This window comes from Bos javanicus, chromosome 8, assembly GCF_032452875.1.
Source record: "Bos javanicus breed banteng chromosome 8, ARS-OSU_banteng_1.0, whole genome shotgun sequence".
Lineage (NCBI taxonomy): Eukaryota > Metazoa > Chordata > Mammalia > Artiodactyla > Bovidae > Bos > Bos javanicus.
Genome location: NC_083875.1, coordinates 11,581,847 through 11,608,326, shown reverse-complemented (window position 1 = coordinate 11,608,326; position 26,480 = coordinate 11,581,847). Strand labels below are relative to the sequence as shown.

The following is a 26,480-nucleotide window of genomic DNA, read 5'->3' as shown; positions in this document are numbered from 1 at the left end:
GGTTCATACACAGGCAGGCAAAGTACTAAAACACACACAGCAATACCACTGCTGATCTACCTGAACTTCAGGCTTATAGGTACACCTCTACAAAGCACAGGGGAAATGTACAGATATTCAGGGCTTTGGTTGAAGTGTAAAACAAACAAAAACGTCAGCTCTGTAAACGATTTGGAGCAAGCTTCCTTAACAAACGTCCCAAATGCTCACTCCAAGTTTAAATTATGCCCACTAGTTCCCTAGTTCTCTCTTCCGCTTACTTTCCTCTCCCTGCTTAATCACTGAATACAGAGACTAGAAACTTGAATATATGAGCATCCCTGACCTGAGACTGTAGAGATGCAGAGCACCCAAAGTTGGGTAATTTTACTTCTTCAAGTGGGGTCTCTGGATATATTACTCTTTCTTGCCTGGAGAATCCCAGGGACAGGGGAGCCTGGTGGGCTGCCGTCTATGGGGTCGCACAGAGTCAGACACGACTGAAGTGACTTAGCAGTAGCAGTAGCAGGGAGTCTGGAGACAGTAAACACACACTTTTTCTATTTTCCTTTGTTTAAAAAGAATTTAGGGACTTCCATGGTGGACTTCTGTGGTAAGACTCTGCACTTCCAATACAGGGGGTGCAGGTTTGATTCCTGGTTGGGGAGCTGAGATCCCACATGCCTCACGGCCAAAAAAAACAGAAACATAAAACAGAAGCCATATTTCAACAAATTCAATAAAGACTTTAAAAAATGAGTTTAGTTCCATTCTCATTTAATCCTAGAAAAATTCTTTGCTTCCAAGCACTATAGGAGGTTTCCTAGTATAAACTCAGATGTTGACATTCCCAGAGGTTCAGTTCCAGAGTCTACGTCAAGGTGACCCAGGTTGAAAATCTGCCCTGGAATGCAGATTAACTCATTCATTTTTTGTATGCCTCAGAATGTTTCCAGGATTAATGGTTTATGAACTGGAACAGGTCTTGAAATTTAGGGCTATGCCAGCTCACATCAGACCTCAAATAGCTTCTGGAAGTACTAGTCAATCACTTCCAACAAGACATTAAATCTCAAGATTATTAATATTCAGAGTGTTGAAATGGGTATCAGGCATCTGTAGACACCAGTTCAGTAAGTGCACTCCGGGAGATGTAGGCTGAATGTTGGACATTTCTCTTCCACTTACTTTTTTTCTTTTAATGTCAGGTAAAAGGCTGTTGTGAATTGCCTCTCATAGTGCATCTGAATATGTAATCATTTCTCTGCAGGTATGTCTGCCCCAAACCTTACAGCAGGTAACTACATAACATATATAATCATTCTTATCTCTTGCGTGACAGATCTGGAGATCTCTGGGGCTTCAGTGTGGCGGTCTCAGCCACCTACTCTGAGGAGACACACAGGCAGTAAAAGTAAGCCTATGTTCTGAAGACCTTTTCAGTCAGGCCTGAGGTCCATCTCTGAGGCCTCCTTCCCAGTTAACGTGGTACTTATAAGTGAAGGGAGCTGGTGGTCAGCTTTTTACCACTGAACAGTCATAAACAAATGGCAAACCATGAGTTGTAGTTTTAATCACAGGAGTCAGGTGGTTGGCCAAGTCTCAGAAAGTAAATAACGATCTGTAAACAGCAGAACCAAAATTTGTTACCTACCAAATATCTTCAGGCCAGCCATACTTTATCAGATCTTCATCTGCAGAGACAGAAGAGAACAAAGAAAAAACAAATAAGCAACAAGATATACTGTTCAGCACAGAGAAATATAGCTGTAATAACTTTAAATTTTATTACTTTGTAAGAACTTTAAATGGAGTACAATCTATAAAAATACCTAATCACTATGTTGTACATATGAAACTAATATAATATTTATTTTTAAAATTTTAATTCAGTTTTAAAATTATTCTTTGGTTCTTTTTTTTTTTGGCTATGCCATACAGCTTTCAGGATCTTAGTTCCCCAACCAGCGACTGAACCCAGGCTCTGGCAATGAAAGTGCTGAGTCCTAACCCTGGACTGCTAGGGAATTCCCTTAAGTAGTATTTTAAATCAACTATACTTCAATAAAAAATAAATAATTTTTAAATAAAACAAAAACTGTTCAAAAAAATTTTTTTTAATTTTCCATCATCAAAGCCTTTTTGAATTACTCTTTTCTTCATTAAGAGAGAGAAAAAGTTTTGTGGAAAAGACTGGTATTTTTTTCCCTTCCCAACTTACAGTAAACTTTAGCATATTTCACTTAACCTTCTTTTTTTAAAAACACTTTTAACAGGTTTTACAATTGAACAATTACAATCATGAAGCATTTGTTCAAAAGGTGAAGTGAACAAAGGTGAAGTATTTGTTTAAACTGTATGCTTTTTTTTTTTTTTTTAGCCATACCACATGGCTTGTGGGATCTCAGTTCCCCAACCAGGGATTGAACCCTGGGCCACAGCAGAAAGTGCAGAGACCTAACCAATGGACTGGCAGGGAATTCCCATGTGTGTATATTTTATTTCAATATATACCTCCAGTGAATCATATCAATAATTAGTAACTAACTGTGTTTAATACAGAAGCATTACTTGGTATTGATATTAGATAAAAAGATAAAAAAAGGTAAACAAAGTGATTCACATATGATGATTTAAAATGTACTCAAGTATAATCTACCTAACTTGAATGAGGTATTTATTGTCCAGAAAAGCAAAAAGATGCTAGAGTACCCTCTCGGATGAGGGCACTTTAAGCAAATGCATACACCTTGAGTTTTCTGAAGACTTTTCTATAAGTGCAAGTAAAAAGTTGAGCAAACCTCCAACAAATAATCAGAAAGATGAGAAAAAGGAAATTATAAAAACTTCTTTTCATTTGGGCAATGTCTGGCTCCCTGGTGACACCTGCTGGCTAATAAAGAACACATCAGAAAGCTTTTTTTACTGAAAGAAAACTGTCCAACTTAAAATTCCTTTTTGTTCCATCCAGTCCTTTGTCAGAAGTCAGCAAGACTATTAGAAGTAAATGTGATGTGCTAGGCACCGTAGAGAACATAGCACCTGAAAAACGTGATACCATTTTAACAGCAGACTAGGAGAGTGCGTGACTCTAAAAGTACCTGGGGAAAAAATGTCCTACACGACAGGTTTTTTTCCTACATATACTTTAACAACAGTGAAATACCACTCCAATGGGGTCCGGGTAGAATCTAAATTTACATCCGGAGGTGTAAACTCTGTATCTAGATTTATATCTATAGAAAGAAATTCCTACAACTGAGGTTTAAAGGATTCCACAATCTAGCCAGTCCACTTTAACCCACTCCTCTAAGAAGCCTTCTTGGCTCTCCCTGATCACATTTACTCTCTGTATGTCTGCTGTTAATATTATCTCATTTTGCATTGCTTTTGTTTAACAGACTTTATTTTTCAGAGCAGTTTTAGGTTCACAGAAAAACTGACCCCTATTCTGGTCCCACCCCTTCATGGCAAACAGATGGGGAAAAGGTGGAAACAGTAACAGATATTATTTTCTTGGACTCCAAAATCACTGTGGACAGTGACTGCCGTCATGAAATTAAAAGATGCTTGCTCCTTGGAAGAAAAACTATGACAAACTTAGCATATTAAAAAGCAGACACATTACTTTGCCAATAAAGGTCTGTATAATCAAAGCTAGGGTTTTTCCAGTAGTCACATACAGATGTGAGACTTGGACCATAAAGGCTGAGTGCGGAAGAATCGATGCTTTCAAACTGTGGTGCTGGACAAGACTCTTGCAGAGTCCCTTGGACTGCAAGGAGATCAAACCAGTCAATTCTAAAGGAAATCAACCCTGAATAATTGTTGGAAGGACAGATGCTGAAGCTGAAGCTCCAATACACTGGCCACCTGATGTGAAGAGTCAACTTATCAGAAAAGACCCTGATGCTGGGAAAGCTTGAGGGCAGGAGGAGAAGAGGGCAACAGAGGATGAGATGGTTGGATGGCATCACCGACTCAATGAACATGAGTTTCAGCAAACTCCGGGAGATATACCTGTGCCTTATTGCTCAGTGTAATACAGGGAGGTATCAGCAGCATCCTTAGTTACGTTCATCAGGAGGATGCTATGAGAAAATTTACCCAGGACATTCATGGATTACAAGGAGAAATATAAAACTCAAGTTTTAATACACTGCACACTGCTTTTCCATTAAGTCACACCCAGAGTCAATGGCATAAATTCATTATAAGGAAAAACTGTTTAAAAATGAGTTATGCTATACGGTTTTTTTCTCTTGGCTAGGATGTGATAGTCTTGCTTACACTGAGTCTGCTTATGATTATAGCAGAGTTCAAAACAGTTGTATAGATCTGATTTATAATTATATTGTTATATAACTACCACATCATCATAATTATAATGTTATATACATTTTATGTGATAGATGTGTCTGTGTGATAAAAAGATATAGATATATGTGTGAGAGTGGTCAAGAAAGCTTCAAAACACTGTTCACATTTCAACTCAAAAAGAACCATCTTCTGCCTCAAAAAAACCAAGATATGTTTCTCAAATGAGGTAAAAATGTACAGAAAAGGATCTTTGCAAAAGTCTAAGCCACAGATTATTTTTATTTGATGAAAACTAGCAAAGGTTAACTTCTGATTCCTATCACCCATAAATCAAATGATACCACAAAACTATGTAAGTTCCTAATCAGCAACAAATGGTCTAATTCTCTCAATTATCACTTGATACAACTACATTATAAGAAAATTAATCATTTGGAATTCCTTCTAATGGGTTATAGTAGTTAACTAAAAACTCATCCAACAAACCATGGAGAGAATAGGCAATTAACACTTACCTGCTGGAAATTTTAAAATCAAATGCTTTTGAAAACTTACTTTCATATTTATCCTTTCCCATGTAAATAGTGTAAGCAGACGAGTTAACTAAGACAAAACAAAAATAAGACATAGTTAGATAACATCATTACAGACACACCTATTTGGTGGGAAAAACAAGGGACAAATGCTTATGATGGGTTGGCAAAACATGGCTGGTAGGCCAAATCCAGCCTTGTTTTTGGACAGCCCTTGAGCTCATAATGATTCTTACATTTTTAAAGGGTTGAAAGAAGCAAAATGAAGAAGAATAAGCTAGAGAGACCGTATGTGGCTCACAAAGTCTAAAATACTGACAATCTGTAAAACGTTGACCAATCCTCTTAAAAATGGCTGCTTTCCTACTTTCTCAGGGAGGTAGCACAATGCAATTCTAGTTCCATCATCTACTTTTGCTTTCTTCAAAAAATATATATATATATATATGTACTTTTTTTTTTTTCCCAAAAAACCACCCAAACTCATCACCTCAACCATTTAAAAATAGGTTCCAATACTTAGGTAAGGTTTATCTTCCATGATTTGATTTAGTTGCATTCCAGGGGTGCTGCAAATCATACCTGGCTCCCTACCACATTCAGGGGCAACATGGCTCTCAAGCTTCTTCTCATCAGTGACACTGAACCCTGTTTATAGAATCACCTAATTTTGCTCCAGCTCCACTTAAGACCAACCAAATCCAAATCTCTGGGGATTGGTTTTTTTTTTTTTTTAAAGATCTCTTTTTATAGTGATTTCTAATGTGAAATCAGTGTTAACTCCTACCCTAAATCAAACTGGATATTCCGGGTATGGCTTACCTTAGAAATGACATTGGCTTTCCTGAGCTAGTGTGTTTTGCTGTGGGCTCCTCCATCTGCCATCAGTTAGGTTTTGAAATCCTAACGGGGTCCTGAGTTTCTGAGCTAGTCTACCAAAATCTGTTAGACCCCATTTGGATCTAGACTCCTGAATTAACAGCCACTGGGTCTCTGTCTACAAAGCCTGGCTGACAGGTGTTAAGGTTGGGCTAGGTGGTCTGCTAGTTGTCGCTCCAGAGCTGGAACTACTCTATTAAGTGGACCTCTGAACTCTTTCATTTGTAGATTCGTAAATTCAGGGTTGCCTGTACTTTCCAAATGAAAAGCTCCTTAAATGATCAAGCATAGTTGCCCTTCTTGGGAACAGAAGACTCCCAATTCCTTTAGTGAGCAGTTATGATGACTACCATCCCTAAGTACTTGGAAGTAGTTGAGAGAAGTCTGAAAGGAGAGAATGTTTGTATTGACTAGTTGACAGATCTGTCTATAATTAAGTATTATATTATCCTGATAAGCCCTTTGCACAGCTTTGGACAAATACCAACTGCAGGACAACTAAAAAGTGTTTCAGATGTTCACTTGGGGAGCTATTATATTTGTACACCCTTTTGATCCTATAATGTCACCACCAAGAGTACATACCCTACTGATTAACACTTCACCAAGCAATGAAGCTCTTCATACAAACTGAACAGGCGTTAATTAAGAATATAGAACACATAAACAAAATGCCATGGATCCATTAAAAATAAAAAGTAGGTGAATAACTAGCAGAACAGTATTTCTGTGCTATCTATAAACAGTAAGATTCAATATGTAAAAAAAAATAATAATTGTACATATAAACATGCTTACCTATGTTTCTAATACACACACCCATTTTCTTTATACTATGGAAGGATACATATATATTTAACTGTTAACAGTGACCTTACCTACTTGCTTACAAAATATATAGATGGTTTTTGTAATCAGAAAAAAAGGTGTTTTTTTTTTTTTTTTTAATGATTGAAGTAAACAAAGCTGTCTCTGCAGGGCAAGCTAGCTAAGCTTCTGCCAAGAGAATGACAGATAATGGATGGCGGACCTATAAAATGAGGTGGTTAATAACATAACTGCTACAACCCCAAACTGAGGGGCATTCTACAGAATAATTTTTCAACAGACAGTGTCATGAGAGACAAAGACTGAACAATTGCTCCAGATCAGAAGACTCCAGAGAGCAATGAATGACAACAGAATGCAACAATTAATTTGCAGGTTTCTTTTGTGATAAGTTCATTACTAGGACTCTGATGAAAACTGGATATAAGTTGCTGACTAGGTAATAGTATCACTGCAATGTTAATTTCCTAATTTGGATAGTGAACAATGCCTTCTGATAACAGAATATTCTTGATTTTAAGAAAAATACCCTGAGGTATTTAGGGGTAAGACACAACTTACAGATGGTTCAGGAAAAAAAAAAAAAAACCTGTGAGTGTGTTTGTGTGTGTGCAGAGAGACAGAGTGGGGCAAAGGGAGACGGAAAACGTGGAAAAAGAAGAAGGGAAAAGGAGATAAGGCATATGTGGTAAAAATGTTAGAATTTGGGGAATCTGAGAGAAGGCTATAAAGGAAATCTTTTAATATTCCTGTAACTTTTCCAAAAGACTGAAATGTCAAAATAGAAAATAAAATTTTTTTAAAAAGAAGCATGACTTCTGAGTAAGAAGTCTGAATTAAGCTCTCCTCCGTGGCTTCCCTGATAGCTCAGTTGGTAAAGAATCCACCTGTAATGCAGGAGACCCCTGTTTGATTCCTGGGTTGGGAAGACCTCCTGGAGAAGGGAAAGGCTACCAGTATTCTTGGGCTTCTCTTGTGGCTTAGCTGGTAAAGAATCTGCTTGTAATGTGGGAGACCTGGGTTCAATCCCTGGGTTGGGAAGATCCCCCGAAGAAGGGAAAGGCTACCCACTCCAGTATTCTGGCCTGGAGAATTTCATGGGCTGTATAGTCCACGGGGTCACAAAGAGTCAGACATGACTGAGCAACTTTCCCTTTCCATGTTAGAGGGATAAAGGAAGAGTAAACTGAATTATTCTAGTACTCTTGTAACTCTCACCCAAATAATGTAATTAGTAAGAGAACTAGTTGTCTTGAAGACTCCTGACTCAGGTGTAGCAATCAACCCAACTTTTGAGGTGTTGTGATAATTTCATAATTTACAGAACCGTCTATATTGAGAAGGACACTGGTAAAAGGTACTAAAAACATATGTGAACTTAACATGCTTAATGCACTAATGTGCAGGAATCCATAAATCAGAGGGTCTTGAATTTGACACTGAAAATACAGCAAGGTTATTGTTTTCTTAATCTATTATGGGAGCATGAAAGAATAAGCAGATTTTAATCAGAGATACTAATTTTAAAAGAGAAGGCAAAAATTTTCTACTGCGATTTCCAGCCCACTTTTTTTTTTTTTAAAGGGGGGTTTTATTGCAGTAAACCATCAGTTGGTTGAAAAGCTTATCTATCTATCTATCTGAAGTCATTTCCTGAAGATTCTGTATGTTCAAATTGTTTTCCATACTGGAATATGTAAAAAATTTTACTACTATATTACTCTGCAATTTTAAAAGCTGCACAATTGTAGATTTATTAGACCTAAGAGGCCAAATATTTTTCCGACAGGAAGCAGTTCTGATGCTGCAATGGAAGCCCATGAGAAAAAAATGACCCACAAATCAACTGAAGCCCTCTACTCTATTAGGGGCATCTCCATATATATGACTGGCACTCAAAGAATTTAGAATTGCTTTAAGGAGAATAACGTAGCCTGTGTAAAATACATTTAGTACCTATACGCCTTGCCTCGGGCTTCCCAGGTGGCTCAGTAAAGAACCTGCCTGCAATGCAGGAGACATTGACCCCTGGGTCAGTGAAGATCCCCTGGAGAAGGAAATGGCAACTGACCCCAGTATTCTTGCCTGGGAAGAAGAGCCTGGCAGGCTACAGTCCACAGAGTCTCAAAGAGTCAGACAGGAGTTAGCAACTAAAGAAGGACAACAACATGCCCTGCCTATATTTGTCATTCCATTGTTGGACTTGCATGGATAACTATGTTGTCAAGGACTCTTGTGAGTGGAGAAGCTACAAAAAGATGCTTCTGTTATATTATGACAGAGGGGCAGAACAGGACAGACAGCAGATAAAAATGCAATTAGGAACTTAGAATGATTTTTCAGGCTAGTTTGAATTTTGTTTCTAGTAATTTTAATAATATGGATAAGAAAAAACTAAGTCCACGGAAACAGAGAAATGGCTAATAGCACACTGTGGAAGCCTAAACTAGTGAGAAAAATGAGATGTGACAGTGTGACGGAGTAGCAGAGGAGGGCTCTGTGAGTTACAACTTTCCTGGGCTTCAACTTGCTCATCTCTAAAGAGCAAGTGCCACCCTGTTCAAACCCACATAACCACTATTGCTAGTTTCACTTAAATTTCACCTTTAACAAGTAGGCAGAGAGTAGCAATAGAATAGAGTGTGCCAGAAGTCAAAAAATAGCATTCATTTATTCAGTAAGTATTTATTGAGTTCCTATTAAGAGCCAGGCACTATGCTAGCGGAACAAGGAGAGCCTATACCTGCCTTCAACGGGCTTACACTCTATCTCAAGCAGACAAAAGTTTAACATCATATGTTAAGTGCAATGCTGAACGTATACATTGTGTTAAGGGGATTCCCCCAAGAGATATACCTAAGCAATCCTGGGGTGGGAACAAGGAAAGAAAGGCATTTGGAAAAGATAGGCGAGGGCTGTCTCTGGGGAGGAGCAGCTAGCTAGGGGGTTGATTTAAGGCAAAGAGAAAAATATAAGTAGAGAAACGAAGACACCGCAGTTCCTGGGGACTAAACACACCCTTTTCTTGCCTGCCAAAGACAAATCAGAAACTATCATGTCACTTTTCAAAATCTGGGACATTAACTCTGCCCAATGAGTGTATGTCTCGCCACTCCAGTCTTTCGGTAGCATCCAAACCCAATAACCCTTTCCTGGAAGGGTAAGGCGCCCTTTCTGTAAGGCAGAGTTGTTGGCAGGTGTCTCCTTTCTTACCAGAGAGCAGCAAGATTAAATGTTACGGGGGTGGGTGGGGAAGAGAAGACTTCACGATGGTAGTGTGAATAAGTCCACGAACTGCCTGATTTCAGGTAGCGACAGGTCTTTCTGAAGGGAAAAGGGAAACCGACCGGAGGCAAAGAGAGCACTGGGGATGGACCCTCTACGCTCCCTCCCCCCAAACCAGGCACTGACGAGGAGGCACACTGGGAGGACTGGGACGGACACGGTGGAGAGACCATCAGGACGAGGGAAGAGGCACTCACTGCCGAGAAGGCACTTAAGGACCAGGCTAGCGGTGGCCTCGAGGTCCGGCTTCGGAGCCCCACAGTCGAGATAGGGACCCGGAAGGTCTCGGCGACCACTCACCGCTACTACTGGTGAAGTAGAACACCATGATGCCAGCGGCGGTGGGACAACTACAGCGCCCAGCAGCAGTACTCAAACTTGGAAGCTCAGGATACCGGAAGCGCGGAGGCCGCGTTCCCCGGAACTGCTCCACGCACTTCCGGCTGACGTCGGGTCGCGTCATAACGCCTGTCGCCGGCGCCATCTCCAATTCTGCTGAGGAGGCGGTGTCGGCGCCCTCGGAACTCAATTTATTTGGGGGTTAAAGGGAAGACGATGGAGGCAGGAGCATTGGTGGGTGGAAAACGATGCGGGGAACTATCTTAAGAGAGAAATGCCACTGCCTGGCTTTATTTTTAGAACCTCCACCCTGTGGGCTATCAGGTTGGTTTCATTTGTCGCTTTTCACCCGCATCTGGGCTCCCCGAAAGTAGAAACCTTGTGCCTTCTTCACGGCTACGCTTTCACTGAACTAATCACGGTACTTGGAACTTAGTATAGAAGCTCATTAAATTTTAAATGAACCCAAATTCCTCCACTATTTTCATTCTAGCTCTATCACTTGTTGGGCACTTTCGGTTGCTGCACTTAGCTGCAAAATGAGTATGAATGGAGCGGTTAATAAACAGGTTATTTTGCCAAGGGTAAGTAAGTTAATAGGTATAAAAGGTTTAGGACGTGGTGAACACTCCAGAATTAAAGATAGTTTCACCGGAGGCAGTATGCCTCTCTGCGTTTGGACTCGTACTGTTCCACCTTTAAATCCAAGATCTGCCATCTGTTACCTAGGAGGCTGAGGGAACCTCACATCTTCCGGCTGTAAAGTGGGAATGATCTGACTCAGTTCGCATCAGCATTTCGCTTTAACCTGATTATTTCTATTATCTTCTTATGTGAAGTTAAGCGCATCACTTAACTGAATTTTTTAGAACTAAGAAATGTGCCAGAGAGTGTACTAGGAGGTGGTACACAAAATAACGTAGCTAATAACAAACGAGTGCTTTAGGAACTTTTGGGCTTTCCAAAGGAAGAATCTACACTGTCCTATGAATAATAATTGTTTTCAGGCCCTCAGTTTTATTCTCTATAAAATGGGAATGATGGTACATATCCCATAGGCTGTGGTGAATGAAATAAAATACTAAAACATTCATGAATACCTGGCATGTCGATGTTACTGCCGTGATTTAATTTTTTATTTAACTTGAAAAAAAAATTTTTTTAATTGCTTCACCTAACATCACTGCTGCTGCTGCTGCTGCTGCTAAGTCACCTCAGTCGTGTGCGACTCTGTGCAACCCCATAGACGGCAGCCCACCGGGCTCCCCGGTCCATGGGATTCTCCAGGCAAGAACACTGGAGTGGGTTGCGATTTCCTTCTCCGATGCGTGAAAGTGAAGTTGCCCAGTCGTGTCCGACCCTCAGCGACCCCACGGACTGCAGCTTTCCAGGCTCCTCCGTCCATGGGATTTTCCAGGCAAGAATACTGGAGTGGGGCGCCATTGCCTTCTCCCCTAACACCACTAGGGAAAAAAAAAAAGTAACCGTAGCTCAGTCGGTAAAGAATCTGCCTGCAATGAAGGAGACCTGGGTTGGATTCCTGGGTCGGGAAGATCCCCTGCAGAAGGAAATGACAAGCCACTCCAGTATTCTTGCCTGGAGAATCCCATGGACAGAGGAGCCTGGCAGGCTACAGTCCATCGGGTTCCAAGAGTCGCATACGACTTAGCGACTGATCGCCAACATTATAGCTTCAAATGTGAAAAGTAACTTGAGAATCTTCAGTTCAGTTTAGTCGCTCAGTCGTGTCCGACTCTTTGCGACCCCATGAATCGCAGCACACCAGGCCTCCCTGTCCATCACCAACTCCTGGAGTTCACTCAGACTCACGTCCATCGAGTCAGTGATGCCATCCAGCCATCTCATCCTCTGTCGTCCCCTTCTCCTCCTGCACCCAATCCCTCCCAGCATCAGAGTCTTTTCCAATGAGTTAACTCTTCACATGAGGTGGCCAAAGTACTGGAGTTTCAGCTTTAGCATCATTCCTTCTAAAGAAATGCCAGGGCTGATCTCCTTCAGAATGGACTGGTTGGATCTCCTTGCAGTCCAAGGGACTCTCAAGAGTCTTCTCCAACACCACAGTCCAAAAGCATCAATTCTTCGGTGCTCAGTCTTCTTCACAGTCCAACTCTCACATCCATACATGACCACAGGAAAAACCATAGCCTTGACTAGACTGACCTTTGTTGGCAAAGTAATGTCTCTGCTTTTGAATATGCTATCTAGGTTGGTCATAACTTTCCTTCCAAGGAGTAAGCTTAGGCTGCTATTAAAAAAAAAATCTTACAGCAAGTGACCTCAATATGTCCAGTACCAGAGAACGCCTTCATTCTGCGGAAAACTACAACTCCCAGAATGCACCTAGGTAAGGCCTCCCGACAGGAGCCCGGCGCTGCCCAACGGGTTCTGGAAGACGTGGTTTCCACCAGGGGAGAGGTTTCAGTCTTGCAAGGGCGGGAGACTCTTGGAGACCACCTCCTAAGAGGCGGGGCAAGCGCTGGTGCACAACCAATCGTCGAGCCTGCCCTTGGAGAAGCTGGGAAGCGGCGAATCGGAACGCAGCGGTTTCCGCCTGGACTGGCGCGCGAGAATTTGAATACAGTGGGGGACCACGGGCTCGGCTGAGGAGAGGTCGCCTGTCTGAGGTGCTACCAGGTAAGTGCTGCGTGGGGCCGAGGCGTGATGTGGAAGAACCAGGGGATCAGGAGGTTCTGTGGAACGTGGGGATGAATGTCAAAGGAAGAGAGCTTTTTTGCTCGGTGCTTGGCGCGTTCTAGGCTGGAGACCAGAGCGAGGAGCTGGTGTACGCGCTTCCAGGTCTCCTGGTTTCCATCTTTCTGACGCTGAGTTTTCTCGCCCTTTTGCCCTGACAGCGTGTGGGGACAGGGTCGCTTTTCTCTCCTGTCTTTCCTTATTCAGCCTCAGAAAGATCTTTAAAGCTGCAGCTCGACACGAATTTCCAGAGACTCAGGTCTTTCTGTATAACTTGAAAGTTATGCTTGTGTATTAAAAATACACTTGATCCGAAAGGAAGGGGAAGGGAAAATTTATTGAGCAACATACCATCTGCTCAAGAGTTAACATGCGTCATTGTGTTTATTACTCGCAGCCTTAGGAGGTCAGAGTATTTTGTAAATAAGAAAACAAGCGGCTCCTCAGCTAATAAAATGTGAGAGAATTATGCTTCCCTGTTTTCTTGCTGGCTTCTGATGAAAAAGTTAGAGATGGTCTCTGCCTTCATTGTACCTGCAGCCTGTAGGGAAAGACCGTCAAGCCAAAGACGAGAAGAGAAAATACGCAAAATGGATACCAAGGAAGTGCAGGGTGGATTGGAAGCCTAGGGCTAGAGCATCTAACAGCAGGAGGGCTTTTGGGATTTGGGGGGAGGCGGGTGGTGAGGGCTATGGGAAGGACAGCTGCCCAGGATATAGAGTGATTAAACTTGAGATGAATTCATCAGGCTGTTGAAGTCGGGAAAGTGTGTCCTGAAATGGGGTAAAATCCTTCCTCTTTGGTAGGACCATTTTCCAGCTTGAAATTTGTACTGTTCCTTCTTAAATTAAATTGTACTGTCTCTGCTTAATTAGTGGAGGGGCTTCCCTGGTGGCTCAGACGGTAAAGCGTCTGCCTACAGTGCCGGAGACCCGGTTTCAATCCCTGGGTGGGGAAGATCTCCTGGAGAAGGAAATGGCAACCCACTCCAGTATTCTTGCCTGGAAAATCCCATGGATGGAGGAACCTGGTAGGCTACAGTCCATGGGGTCGCAAAGAGTTGGACACTACTGAGAGACTTCACTTTCTTTGTGAGGTAGTGTTTTGTTTTTGTTTTTTTTCCCTTCATGCTTTAAACCTTTATCAAAGTAATTTGCTTTAAAAAAAAAAAAAACAACTTTTTTTTTATCTTAATGGACCATCACCCATCTGAGAACTGTTTCAGTATTATAAATCATAGTTTTGATATAGCAGTTTTTATACACATTGGATTTATTTGGTTATTGTTCTGTTGCTTTTAGGAGTTAGGATGTCAACTTTAACGCCAACAAAAAGGAAGCAGTGCTCTTTGAGCCAGGACATGTAAGTCTCATCCTGAGTGGAAATTCTTAAAAAAATCTACCGTCTTAAATATTTTTTATCTTCTCTTCTATGTCTAAATATTTCCATTCTTTCATTTCCTACTCCTTGTAGTTACAGTAATACTTTATATTCTAATTCTAGTCTGGAAATAATATAAGCTTTTATAATTAATTCTTTAGTGCCTTTGGAGGGAATCAGAAAAAGGGCTGTTACCTATGTTACCTGTTACCTTGGAAATATGTGTCAGATCTTTTATTACCTTGCTTCTTTCTGCTCTCTCATGTAATATTTAACATGCTGTTTTGCATATAATAGGTGATCATCCTATTATACACAGCAATCCTAGAAAGCTGTGTACTCTGTGTATGTTATACCAGAGATATAAACTACAGGCCCTAAGTGGTCAGTTTATTGTGTATAGTTAATCATTTTAGGGAACTTGTTTCAGAGTATATGGCCAAAACTTAGAAATAGGTTTTAAAACACTCATACACACACACACATTTCTCAAAGCTTCTTTGTAAAGTGTTTTCACAAACATTATTGGGGTCTTAGTTTTGAAAAATACTCAAATACTTTGTAAAGACAGAATTTGAGAATTCCTACTGCTAATCTAATAGTGTATGTAGATAGATGCTTTTGGAGATATATTTTTAATATGCCTTCCAGGTGAAGTTGTTTATTGCTTAGTAGTAAATTGACATAAAAACCGAACCAAAATAACTATCAATGGACTGTTTCCTTTCATAGCCCATTATCAGATATTCCATCAAAGAAATTAATTTTGGACTTCACTGAAAATGTATTTCCATTACCTAATAAAAAGCACATTTGCCAAACCAGTGATAAAAATGAAGGAAAGATTCATTGCTCTCAACAAGGCCATTTGATTTCAAGTCCACTCAGAACAACTAAAAATGGATTGCCATCTGCAAATAAAGGTTCACCATTTAAATCTGCTGTGTCTGTTGTATCCTTTTACAACAAAGATAAGTGGTACCTCAATCCATTGGAGAGAAAGCTGATAAAAGAGAGTAGATCCATTGGTCTAAAAACTAATAATGAGGATAAATCGTATTCCTATATGACAGAAAAAATGCAAGGAAAACCAGTCTGCTCCAAGAAGATGAACAAAAAACCACAGAAGAGTTTAACTGCTAAGTGTCAAGTGGGATATAAATGCATCAAGCCTGTATCAAAGAATTCTAAAAATTCCAAGCAGTACCGAGTGACCTATAAGCCAACTGTGGAGAATAATTGTTACTCAGCTGAAAATAATCTGAATGCTCCTCGAGTTCTAAGCCAGAAGGTCAAACCACAAGTTACCCTCCAGGGTGGAGCAGCTTTTTTTGTTAGTAGGAAAAAGCCCTCATTGAGAAAATCATCCCTGGAAGATAAGCTATTACTGGGACTCACCCAGAAAAATAAATCAGAAGTTATTGAAGAGTCTGATGGAGAGACTGTCAATGAAAGAAGGTTTGAGACAAGGCAAGCGCCAAAGTGTGTGTTAGTAGAAAAAGAACTGAACGTTGAGCTGTTGAGTGAAAGAAGTAAAAGTGAAGAGAAATTAATAAAGGTAAATGGAAATTCATAGCTTCTAAAACTAAGTTGGCTCTCTCTGTATATGGTGGTGGTGGTGGTTTAGTTGCTAAGTCATGTCTGACTCTTGTGACCCCATGGGACTGTAGCCTGCCAGGCTCTTCCATCCATGGTGTTTCCCAGGCAAGAATACTAGAGTGGGTTGCCATTTCCTTCTCCAAGGAATCTCCCCAACCCAGGGATCGAACCCCTGTCTCCTCCATTGCAGGCAGATTCTTTCCTGACTGAGCTACCAGGGAAAACCATATCTGTATGTATGTAGGTAGGAAGTATGTATGTGTGTGTGTAGCTAGTCCCTTAAAATGAAGCTCAGAAAAGAAAGAAATGTTGCCGAGAAATCATCATGTCGTTTTAACAAGACTGTCTCTTCATTATCAAATAGACATGGAGAAGGCTAATAAGATGAGAAATGCAGAAGACCCCCCCCCCAATATACACACATGGATTGAGAATTAATTTTAGCTTGAGTGGTGCCCCTTATTTTTTTTAATTGACATGTATCTATATACAGTGAATTGTGCAGATATATAGTCTGAATTTTGATAAACTCACATACCATGTAACTAAAACCCCTGTCAAGATACAGTTGTGTTTTTTTTTTTTTTTTTTTGTCAGAAACAGTATAAATAATTAGTAGAATTGCTCTTATGGCTTAGGCAAGCAAGAACATGTTCCATTTAGCAATATACTTGGTAATACTTGATAGACAGGAAAAAACATTGACAGTGGTAACTGCAAACTTAAATGTTTACAAAGTAAGTAAAATTAGCAGCAAACTGGTCTGATCTAGATATGTTTCCATACATTGATTTAGTGGAAGGAAATGAAGACCTGTCAAGTGGTAGCCTGATACTTTGTTCCCTGAGATTACTGCCATATGGGAACAAAATTTTGTTTACAGTCTGGAGGACTGCTTTTATGAAGCCATATACTATCATAATTATAAAGAATTTTGAGGCAGAGTAGAAAAATAGGATTTTCCTCCCTTTTTTGGCTTAATGAAGCCTACCATCATTTTTTTGGTAATATGGTATTATGGTTTTGGTATTATGGAGGTAGCTATTTAAGTTCCTTCGTGACTGTGGTTCAGAGAAACTTTTATTTGATAATTAGTGTTTTTAGGGGCTTCCCAGGTGGCACTAGCAGTAAAGAACCTGGCTGCTAGTGCAGGAGACATAAGAGACATGGATTTGATCCCTGGGTTGAGAAGATCCCCTGGAGGATGGTATGGCAACCCACTCCAGTATTCCTGCCTAGAGAATCCCAAGGACAGACGAGCCTGGCAGGCTATAGTCCATGGGGTTGCAAAGAGTCCAACAGGACTGAGTAACCAAGCACAGCACAGCTAAGGGTAAATCCTGTTTTCATTAGAGCGTGCATAACCTTTTCCCAACTCTGTGGAGCCTTGAGAAATGGCAAACTGATGGCCTGTCCCCCATTCTTCTGAGATAGTTATGATTTTGAATAGGAGTTCTTTAATCAAAAGTTTTTTCCTTTTCCCCCAAGCTGTATGTTCTCTTAAGTCTCATCAAATAAGTAGTGTTTACTGAAATTTGTAACAAGTTTTTCTCCTTTGTTTTTCCCACCTCCCTGCTACTATCCAAAAAGTGGGAGTTAGAAGCCTCTCCAACTACTCCAGGATGTTTTTCTCTCCTTTGCTCCCTGTTTTTAAAGCTTGTGACAAAGGGTTGGCTCTTTTCAGTTTGGCGGCTCCTAGGGAAATTTTTGCCATTTTTACTGATTTTTCTGTTGTTCAATTTATTTTTGTAGACAGGTTGTTCTATGATTTTCATTCTGTCATCTTTATCAGGAAATAATACATTTTTGACAGGATGACAAATTATAAACTTAAATATGCACACTCTATATAAATGTAATACTTTACTTTAAAAGTATTACATTTAGTAAATACAGAGGAAATTTTCCTTAAAACAAACTGAAAATTGAGGATTTAAAGTCATTATGAAATGTAATTCATGATGAAAATACATATTGTGTTTTAGAAACGAATCTCTTGGGATTCATTGGCTAAATGTGTGATGATTAAGAATTATAGGTTTCTTTAATTTTACTCATTATTTTCAGGATGCATCAGATGAAGTCATTTCTTCAAGGAAATGTAAAACTGATGAAAATAAAAGTTGTCCTTCAGAGGAGTCTTTCAGTGAGAACAAAGCAGGTAAGTAAGAGAACTTTTCTTCTCAAAATGAGTTTTTTTCATGTAATAATGCTTCATTACATGTGTCAATATGAAATTATATACAATACTATTTTGGCTTTTTAAAATATTCAGTATCCGTGACTTTGTGTTGCTCTCGGTAACACTGTTTTCTATGATAAGCAGTGCAGTGCATTTTGAGGAGGAGACAAGGAGAATTTATGGGAGAACTTAAGACAAAATACTCTGATTAATTGGTCTGTGAGATATGGCCCAGTTACTTAAGCTATCTAGAGCCAGGTGTTCTCATCATACCTATGCTTTTACCCCAAATGATAGGAGGGAGTGAAAAATATATATATCTGTGATCAAAGCCCAATTGTAAGCAGAATTCACTAAGCCATAAGAGGGCACCCAAAATCAGGAGTTTTGGGTTTTGTCTGGGTCTGCCAGTGATTAAGTGTGATCTAGGGAAGAGATCTCTCAAGTAAGAGGTTGGACCCAGGGAATGAACTCAGGCCATGGGAATGAAAGCACTGAATCGTAACCACTGGACCACCAGGGAACTCCCACTTCTTTTCTTTTTTTAAATAAGCTTTTCATTTTGTAGTAATTTTAGATTTACAGAAAAGTTGTACCTGTCTTACCCCATTTACCCTATTGTTGTTGTTCAGTCACTAAGTCAGGTCCAACTCTTTTGGGACCCCATGGAGTGCAACACTCCAGGCTTCCCTTTCCTTCACTGTCTCTTGGAGTTGCTCAAACTCATGTCCATTGAGTCAGTGATGCCATTCAACCATCCCATCCTCTGTCTCCCCTTCTCCTGTCCTCAGTCTTTCCCAGCATCAGGGTCTTATTTTCCAGTGAGTCTGTTCTTTGCATCAGGTGGCCAAAGTATTGGAGCTTCAGCATCAGTCCTTCCAATGAATATTCAGGGTTGATTTACTTTAGGATTGACTGGCTTGATCCCTTTGCAATCAAAGGGACTCTCAAGAGTCTTTGAAAGTATCAGTTCTTTAGTGCTCAGCCTTCTTTATGGTCCAGCTCTCACATTCATACATGACTACTGGAAAAAACAATATTTTTAACCAAACCTTTGTTGGCAAAGTGATGTCTCTGCTTTTTAATTCACTGTCTAGTTTAGTCATAGCTCTCCTTCCAAGGAGCAAGTGTCTTAATTTCATGGCTGCAGTCATCATCTGTAGTGATTTTGGAGCCCAATAAAATAACATCTGTCACTGCTTCTACTATTTCCTCTTTTTATTTATCTGATGAGACCAGATGCCGTGATCTTAGTTTTTTAATGTTGAGTGTTAAGCCAGCTTTTTCACTCTCCTCTTTGACCCTCATCAAGAGGCTTGTTTGTTCTTCTACACTTTCTGCCATTGGAGTGGTATTATCTGCATATCTGAGGTTGTTGATATTTCTCCTGGCAGTCTTGATTCCAGCTTGTGATTCATCCAGCCCAGCATTTTACATGATGTACTCTGCACAGAAGTTAAATAAGTAGTGTGACAGTACACAGCCTTGTCATACTCCTTTCCCAATTTTGAACAAGTCCTTTGTTCCATGTCCTGTTCTAACTGTTGGTTGCTTCTTGACCTGTAGGTTTCTCAGAGACAGGTAAGGTGGTGTTACCATCTTGTACGACTATTATACTTTTGTCAAAACTAAGAAACTAATTACTGGTATATTATTAAATAAGCTCTAAGCTATATCTGGAATTGACTGATTTTTTTCATTAACATCCCCTTTTTGTTGTAGGACCCAGCCTAGGCATCACACTGTATTTAGTTGCCGAGTCTCCATAGTCTCCTCTTGTCTGTGACATTTTCTTAGTCTTTTCTTTGTTTTCATGACCTTGACATTCTTGAGGAGTACTGGCCAGTTATATTATAGGATGTTCCTGCACCTGGGTTTGTCTGATGTTTTTCTCATCGTTAGACCAGGGTTATAGGTTTGGAGGAAGAATGCCACTGAGGTGAATGCCATTCTCACCACTTTGGGTGCAATGTCCAAATGACATTATAGATGATGTTAACTTAATCTCTATCACTTGGTTGGTCAGGTTTGCCCAATTTCTCCACTGTAAAAGTTACCCTTTTTCCTTTGCCAAACTCTGTTCTTTGGAAGTAAGTCGTTAAGTCTAGCCTACCCTTTCAGGGAGGGATGGGGATTAAGCTTCATCTCCTGGAGGGGGAAATTTTCACATATATTATTTGGAATCCTTCTGTTAGGAAGAGTTATCTCTTCTCTCCCATTTATGTACTCAATTTGTAAGTAAATAAATAGACTCCTGAATATTCACCAGTATGCACTCATGAATATTTTATATTTGGGATTAAAGTCTAATACTACATGATTTGTTCTGTCATTCATATTGTTCCAGCTTTGACCATTGGGTCAGTTCTCTTTGACATGTCCCCTTCTTTTGCTTTTTGAGCACTTCGTTATTACTTTCTGGCACTACAAAAGGCAATAGGCTCCTCTTACATTTTCCCTAACCTAGTCCTAGACTCAGCCGTTTCTCCAAGGAACCATGGTCCCTTCTGTTGGGGAATATTATTTGGAAACCAGGTTCTGGACTTGATGTGCCTATTGCTACTGGAGTACTTTTGGTGATGTACATAAAAACTTATTATCAAACCCAGGTTCATGTGGAATTTTCTTCTAGAAGTTTTATAGTTTTACATTTTGCATTTAGATCTGTGATCCATTTTGAGTTAAATTTATGTGAGTTTTGTCATTTTTTTGTATATGGATGTCAAATTGTTCCAGCATAATTTGATGGCTATCTTTTTGCCATTGAATTAACTTATGCTTCTTGGTTAAAAATCAGTTGACTATACGTGCATAGGTGGTGGGTGTTTTGGGGCTCTATTTTGTTACATTGATCTGTTTGTCAATACCGTACTGTCTTAATTACTGTTAGTCTTAAAATCAAGTATTGTGAGTATTTTTGTTTTATTAATCTTGAAAATCTTATGCTTTAAAGCTTTAAGTTTATTCTGGGATACAAATTATTGTTCACTTTTTTCCCTTACCAGTTTCTCCTGAGTCCATTGTCTATCCTATCTTCACTATGTCTTCAGTCAACACAAAAAGGTAAGGGTTGCTCTTATTTTAATGTTCAAGGTTTAATTATGAGTCCATTGGATCTCTCTTTTTTTCATATACTATTTAATTTGGAGAGCATTTTTCTCTTCCCCATTGAAATATTTAGAATAGGAGATGAAATTAGACCCTCTTATAGAAACTTCATAAGAACTTGAAGAATTAAGAGAAGGAAAAGACCTTTATGGGCTGGAATAACAGTAATTTCTTCAATTTTTGTATAATACCTGACCCATAATAATTTATATTCACTCTTTCACTTATCCCCACAACAACCCAGAAGCTTGATATCATTATTACCATTTGCAGCGGAGAAAACCTTGTAATTCAGCCACAGTTGCACAGCTCTTAGATGACAAAGCCAGGACTAGAATCCATGATTAATCAAAGCCCATTAGGCTGTATTGCCTCCTTTGTGTGATAACATACTGATAATAGTTCATGTTTAATGGGCACTTGGCATCTCATGGTGTGGATACCATTATTACCCCATTTTACAGATGAGGAGACTGGCCAGAGGAATAAGTAACTTGCAGCAACTCAATGCTGTTATAATTTCCAGCTGAAGCTACACACTATCCTGCTCAAAACTAAAACTGGAACTGGGGGAGGCATGGGTGCTTATAAGTATATGCAAAAAAGCTCTGAGAACGAAGTTTCTTAACAGTTTGAACACCTCACTAGGCAGTATTAAGTCACTTCAGTTGTGTCCGACTCTTTGAGACCATATGGGCTATAGCCCACCAGGCTCCTCTGTCCATGGGATTCTCCAGTCAAGAGTCCTGGAGTGGGTTGCCATTTCCTTCTCTAGGGAGCTGCTCAGTAAGCAGCTTTGTTTCTTTTTTCCCTGTTTGATGATAAACATCTGAAGATAATGAGCAGGGAACTTCCTAGTAAAGTTTTCCTGCTCTTAGGGCATCTCACCATAAATTGTCTTGGAGATTGGTCGGGTGGGTAGCTTTTCCCCTTCAGAGACCATATTCCTAATTTCTTTCACCTTTCCCTTTTCTCATCTGTCTTCTATTTATTGAGGATAAAAACCTATCACAATCAGCTAACAGTGTGTAAACTAACCTAGCACAGGGAGATGTTAGGAGACTTGGTTGAATCATTTGAAATTTGCTCATTAGGTAGGACCCAAAAAGTCAGATATCATCAGTTTCCTGTGGCTTACTCTGACTTTTACTTTAGGTAGATCACAGATTGTCTGGGTTTGTACTCTTACAGTTGGCGAACATTTATACAATACTGTGTGATGTTGAACTACACTGAATTTTAGAGATGTGAAGATAAGTACAACATGGCTCTGCTGTCAAGGAAGTCATGGTTAGAAGAGGACAGACATTTAAACAAATGTGTATAATAAAGTGTTAACATTGCTAGGCTAGAAGTAAAAATGCCTGCAAGGATGGGAAGTGCTGAGTTACTTAGCAAAGGTTGTATAAGGCATAGAGGAGTCAGTGACCTAGATAAGTGTTTTTTATATTGTTGGTATTATTAGTATTGATAGTTTGTCACATCAATAAAAATTTAAGGGCATCACATCTAGCATTTTTTCCTTAATGGAATAATACATCTCTCACATAGTAAGTGTATTTGGTGAATCTTTTTTCCCAGTTATGTATGTGTATCTGCATTGGTCATGATGTGAAATATATTTCTCACCATAGGTTTGTCAAGTCATTATAAAAGCTATTTTCTAGTCAGATGATAAGAGGACAGATTGGGTTAGCATAAAGCATTACATAGGGTATTTTTCCAGTTTTTTTTTTTTTTATTTATCAATGTGAGTTTCTGTTTGAACTTCTTGCTTTGGGTACTTGTTCCCCCACCCACACCCCCTTGCCTCTACTCTAGAGATTTCTATTTCTTTGATCCTTGGAAGAAAGTCATTTCATTGTAAGGCAAGGGTTATAAACTTAGTGCCTACAGAGACTGCAGCCAACTGGAGAAGCACACTCCATCTAAAAGAGCCTGTGCCAGTGGCTCCAACTCTTAGATTCCTTGGTGAACAAGTCTAATGATCTTCCAGTGTCTCTTGCAATATTGGAAATACACATTTTTAAGTGAAATCTCTAGATTTTAAAATATTCGTAGCTAATCCAAACTCTGTGTGAGCCAATCAGAATATCTGGTAGCTGGATTTGGCCTATAGGCTCCAGTTTGCAACCTCTATAAGCCAGCCCCAGCGTTGTCTCCTAAAGGGAAAAGATTGCCTCAACATCTATCCAGCTAAATTGTTTTTTGTCTAAGAATTTGAGACTAGTAGGGTGCAGAGAAGGCAATGGCACCCCACTCCAGTACTCTTGCCTGGAGAATCCCATGGACAGAGGAGCCTGGTAGGCTACAGTCCATGGGGTTGCGAAGAGTCGGACACGACTGAGCGACTTCCCTTTCACTTTTCACTTTTCACTTTCATGCATTGGAGAAGGAAATGGCAACCCACTCCAGTGTTCTTGCCTGGAGAATCCCAGGGACAGGGAAGCCTGGTGGGCTGCCGTCTATGGGGTCGCACAGAGTCGGACATGACTGAAGCGACCTAGTAGCACCAGCAGCAGGGTGCTGTTTTAGGTGTGTATTAGTTCACTCACTCCGGAGACGGCAATGGCATCCCACTCTAGTACTCTTGCCTGGAAAATCCCATGGACGGAGGAGCCTGGTAGGCTGCAGTCCGTGGGGTCGCTAAGAGTCGGACACTACTGAGCGACTTCACTTTCAATTTTCACTTTCATGCATTGGAGAAGGAAATGGCAACCCACTCCAGTGTTCTTGCTTGGAGAATCCCAGGGACGGGGAGCCTGGTGGGATGCCGTCTGTGGGGTCGCACAGAGTCGGATACGACTAAAGCGACTTAGCAGCAACAGCAGCAGCTCACTCACTTCCCCATGCCCCAGTAAAAAGTTGTTGGATTGTAATATGCTGGTTGCTGGTGACTGACTTCCTGTGGGTCTGTGAGATCCAGTATAGTGTTTACTTATTTGCTGTGGCATTCCATGAATATCTTTATGCCTGCATGGGTAAATATTGTCTTAAGATTTAAAAAGCAAGAAAAGATTAATTTTTAAAGGTGACATCAACTTATGAAGAAATCCTATGTATATGCATCTGATTTGTTGCTGTTGTTTACTCAGTAAGTCATGTCTGATGCTTTGTGACCCCATGAACTGTAGCCCCCAGGCTCCTCTGTCCATGGGATTTCCCAGGTAATACTGGAGTGGGTTGCCATTTCCTTCTTCAGAGGATCTTCCTGACCCAGGGATCAAACCTGCATCTCCTGCTTAGCAGGTGGATTCTTTACCTGTGAGCCACCTAGGAAACCCATATGCATCTGATACTATAGATGAAATCCTTTGAACTTGGAGTTAGAAGACAGGAATTTGAGTCTTTCCATCATTCTTCCCTAGTTACTTTATCTTGAGTTGACTACGGATCCTGTCTGAGTGGGCCTCAGGCTTCTCATTGTTTCTAGCCCTATTACTTCAAGTTATTTCTGATAGAAAGCACTAAAAATTGCAAAGTCCTCTGCAAATGTTATCTACATATGTTTTCTTTTCATTATAATTTATCAAACATGTTAAAATTATTAAATAACAATTACCACCTTTCTATTTCAAGATCTCTAGTTGAAGAACAGTCTTCTGTGGGATCCACCACATCTACTAACTTCTTAAAACAAGTCAACATACAGAAGAGTACTAATACCAGAGATTCAAACAAAGAAACAAAAGACCAGCTCATCATTGTGAGTAAATTTAAAACAAAGCTCCTCCTGTACGTGGGTCTCATGTATAGAACCTGAAGTCTGACGTGTGGTCTTAGCCTAGTTACCAGGAGTTACAGATGTTCTGAGTTTGTAAATGCTACCTTTGCTCTTGTGGCAGCATTTAAAGCTAGTCAAGGATATTTTTGAACAGATAGTGTTGGGGAGTGCTGGCAGTTTAGTAGAATGTTGATGAATGAGTTGTCTCGGAATCAAAAAGACTTAACGAGAAGAGCTACACTGCATTAGATATGGGTTTGGCGTATGATACCTGTGGGCCAAAGTTGGACCATGGCCTTTGAGCTAATAGCATTTATATTCTTAAAAGGTTGGGAAGAAAAGGAGAAGAACGTATGTGGCATGCAAAGCCTAAAATGTTTACTATCTGGCCCTTGGCAGAAAATTTGCAAACACCTATATAGACAGTTCAAAATTTGGTGTTATCAGTAGCCTTAAGTAGTGCCTTGAGACCGAATAGGAATTAATAAACCTTGACACTGAATATCCCTGAATTCTCTATTAATTTATCAATGCTTTTCTTGAACTTTTACTATGCATTGTACTTAATTTTCATCAACTCTTGGGGAAAAGAATTTTAATATTTATTTTTTAATTTTATTAATATGTTAATTTAATTTATTTAATATTTAATTTAAATTAATTTTTCCTAACCATTTAAGGAAAAAATGCTATCTAATGCTATATAAGTCCTGAAATTTTGCTCTGCTTCTTTGAAATAAGGCTTTTTTAGGCCTCTCATATAAGAGCTTAGTAAGGATGTTGCATTTTTCATCTTAGCTATAATATTTATGATTTCATCTTATTCCTTCTTAGAACTATGGGTCCAGCTAAAGAATCTTGGTGTGTTTTTTTCCTGCTGTCCATTCAAAGAGGCAATTTCACTTTTATCACGATGGCATGTTAGGCTCTTCTCATTCTATTTTGTTGATGGGTAGAGAGAAAGAGTAACCAGACTTTCATTTATGTTTCACCTATACCAGCATAAAAGAAAAATAAGGACAAATTTGAATGAATGGACAAATTTACATGAACTAAATGTAGAGCTATCTGTGATGTGTTTAGATGGGCTATTTTCCCTCTTCCAATTGTAGGATGCAGGTCAGAAACATTTCGGAGCCACCATGTGTAAGTCCTGTGGCATGATCTACGCTGCTTCCAACCCCGAGGACGAACTGCAGCATGTTCAGCATCACCACCGATTTGTGGAGGGAATCAAATATACAGTAAGTATAAAAAAAAAAAAGGTTGTTTCCATTTGTTCTAAAAGTGAAAATGCTTTAAAAGAGACATTCCTTTTGCCTAAATATAGAAAGGTTTACATATCCAGAAATATTTTATCATCTGTAATTTTGTTGTGTGTTTAATATTTGAGACTGATGGTATTTTAGTTTTAATAGATGTGCCATTTCAAACTTCACGTGCTAATATAAGAGAAGTTACTGCTCTTGGTTGAATGAACACCGTGCATCCTTACCTCTAGCTTTTGGAGCAGAGATGAGCAGTCATGGTAGAAAACTCAAAGACTTGAGGAGTTTCCCCTTTTCTCACTCCAGTTTCTTCTTTCTAGATAACCTTAGAAAAACAGCTTTCT

The 26,480-nt window shown here is 39.8% G+C and overlaps 2 protein-coding genes across 5 annotated transcripts in view; one reads left to right on the top strand and one right to left on the bottom strand.

Annotated features, from left to right (window-relative positions):
• The window catches only part of CCDC25 (coiled-coil domain containing 25), a 33,230-nt gene extending 22,970 nt beyond the window's left edge, over nt 1-10,260 (bottom strand). Inside the window, exons 1-3 of one of the 3 annotated variants that reach the window (XM_061425071.1) lie at nt 10,125-10,260; nt 4,855-4,902; nt 1,634-1,673 (exon numbers count right to left, since the gene is read on the bottom strand). In XM_061425071.1, coding sequence (XP_061281055.1) covers nt 1,634-1,673; nt 4,855-4,902; nt 10,125-10,152 — 116 coding nt within the window. In that variant the 5' untranslated portion in view covers nt 10,153-10,260. Of the gene's footprint in view, nt 1-1,633; nt 1,674-4,854; nt 4,903-10,124 lie in introns of those variants that run through there. The other 2 variants (XM_061425069.1, XM_061425070.1) reach the window with 2 other exon arrangements.
• A 1,859-nt stretch (nt 10,261-12,119) lies between these two features.
• Nucleotides 12,120-26,480, top strand: part of ESCO2 (establishment of sister chromatid cohesion N-acetyltransferase 2) — a 28,211-nt gene continuing 13,850 nt past the window's right edge. The window contains exons 1-7 of one of the 2 annotated variants that reach the window (XM_061425067.1): nt 12,120-12,818; nt 14,177-14,237; nt 14,988-15,813; nt 17,922-18,015; nt 21,042-21,099; nt 24,724-24,850; nt 25,981-26,112. In XM_061425067.1, coding sequence (XP_061281051.1) covers nt 14,185-14,237; nt 14,988-15,813; nt 17,922-18,015; nt 21,042-21,099; nt 24,724-24,850; nt 25,981-26,112 — 1,290 coding nt within the window. In that variant the 5' untranslated portion in view covers nt 12,120-12,818; nt 14,177-14,184. The remainder of the gene's footprint in view (nt 12,819-14,176; nt 14,238-14,987; nt 15,814-17,921; nt 18,016-21,041; nt 21,100-24,723; nt 24,851-25,980; nt 26,113-26,480) is intronic. The other variant, XM_061425068.1, reaches the window with a different exon arrangement.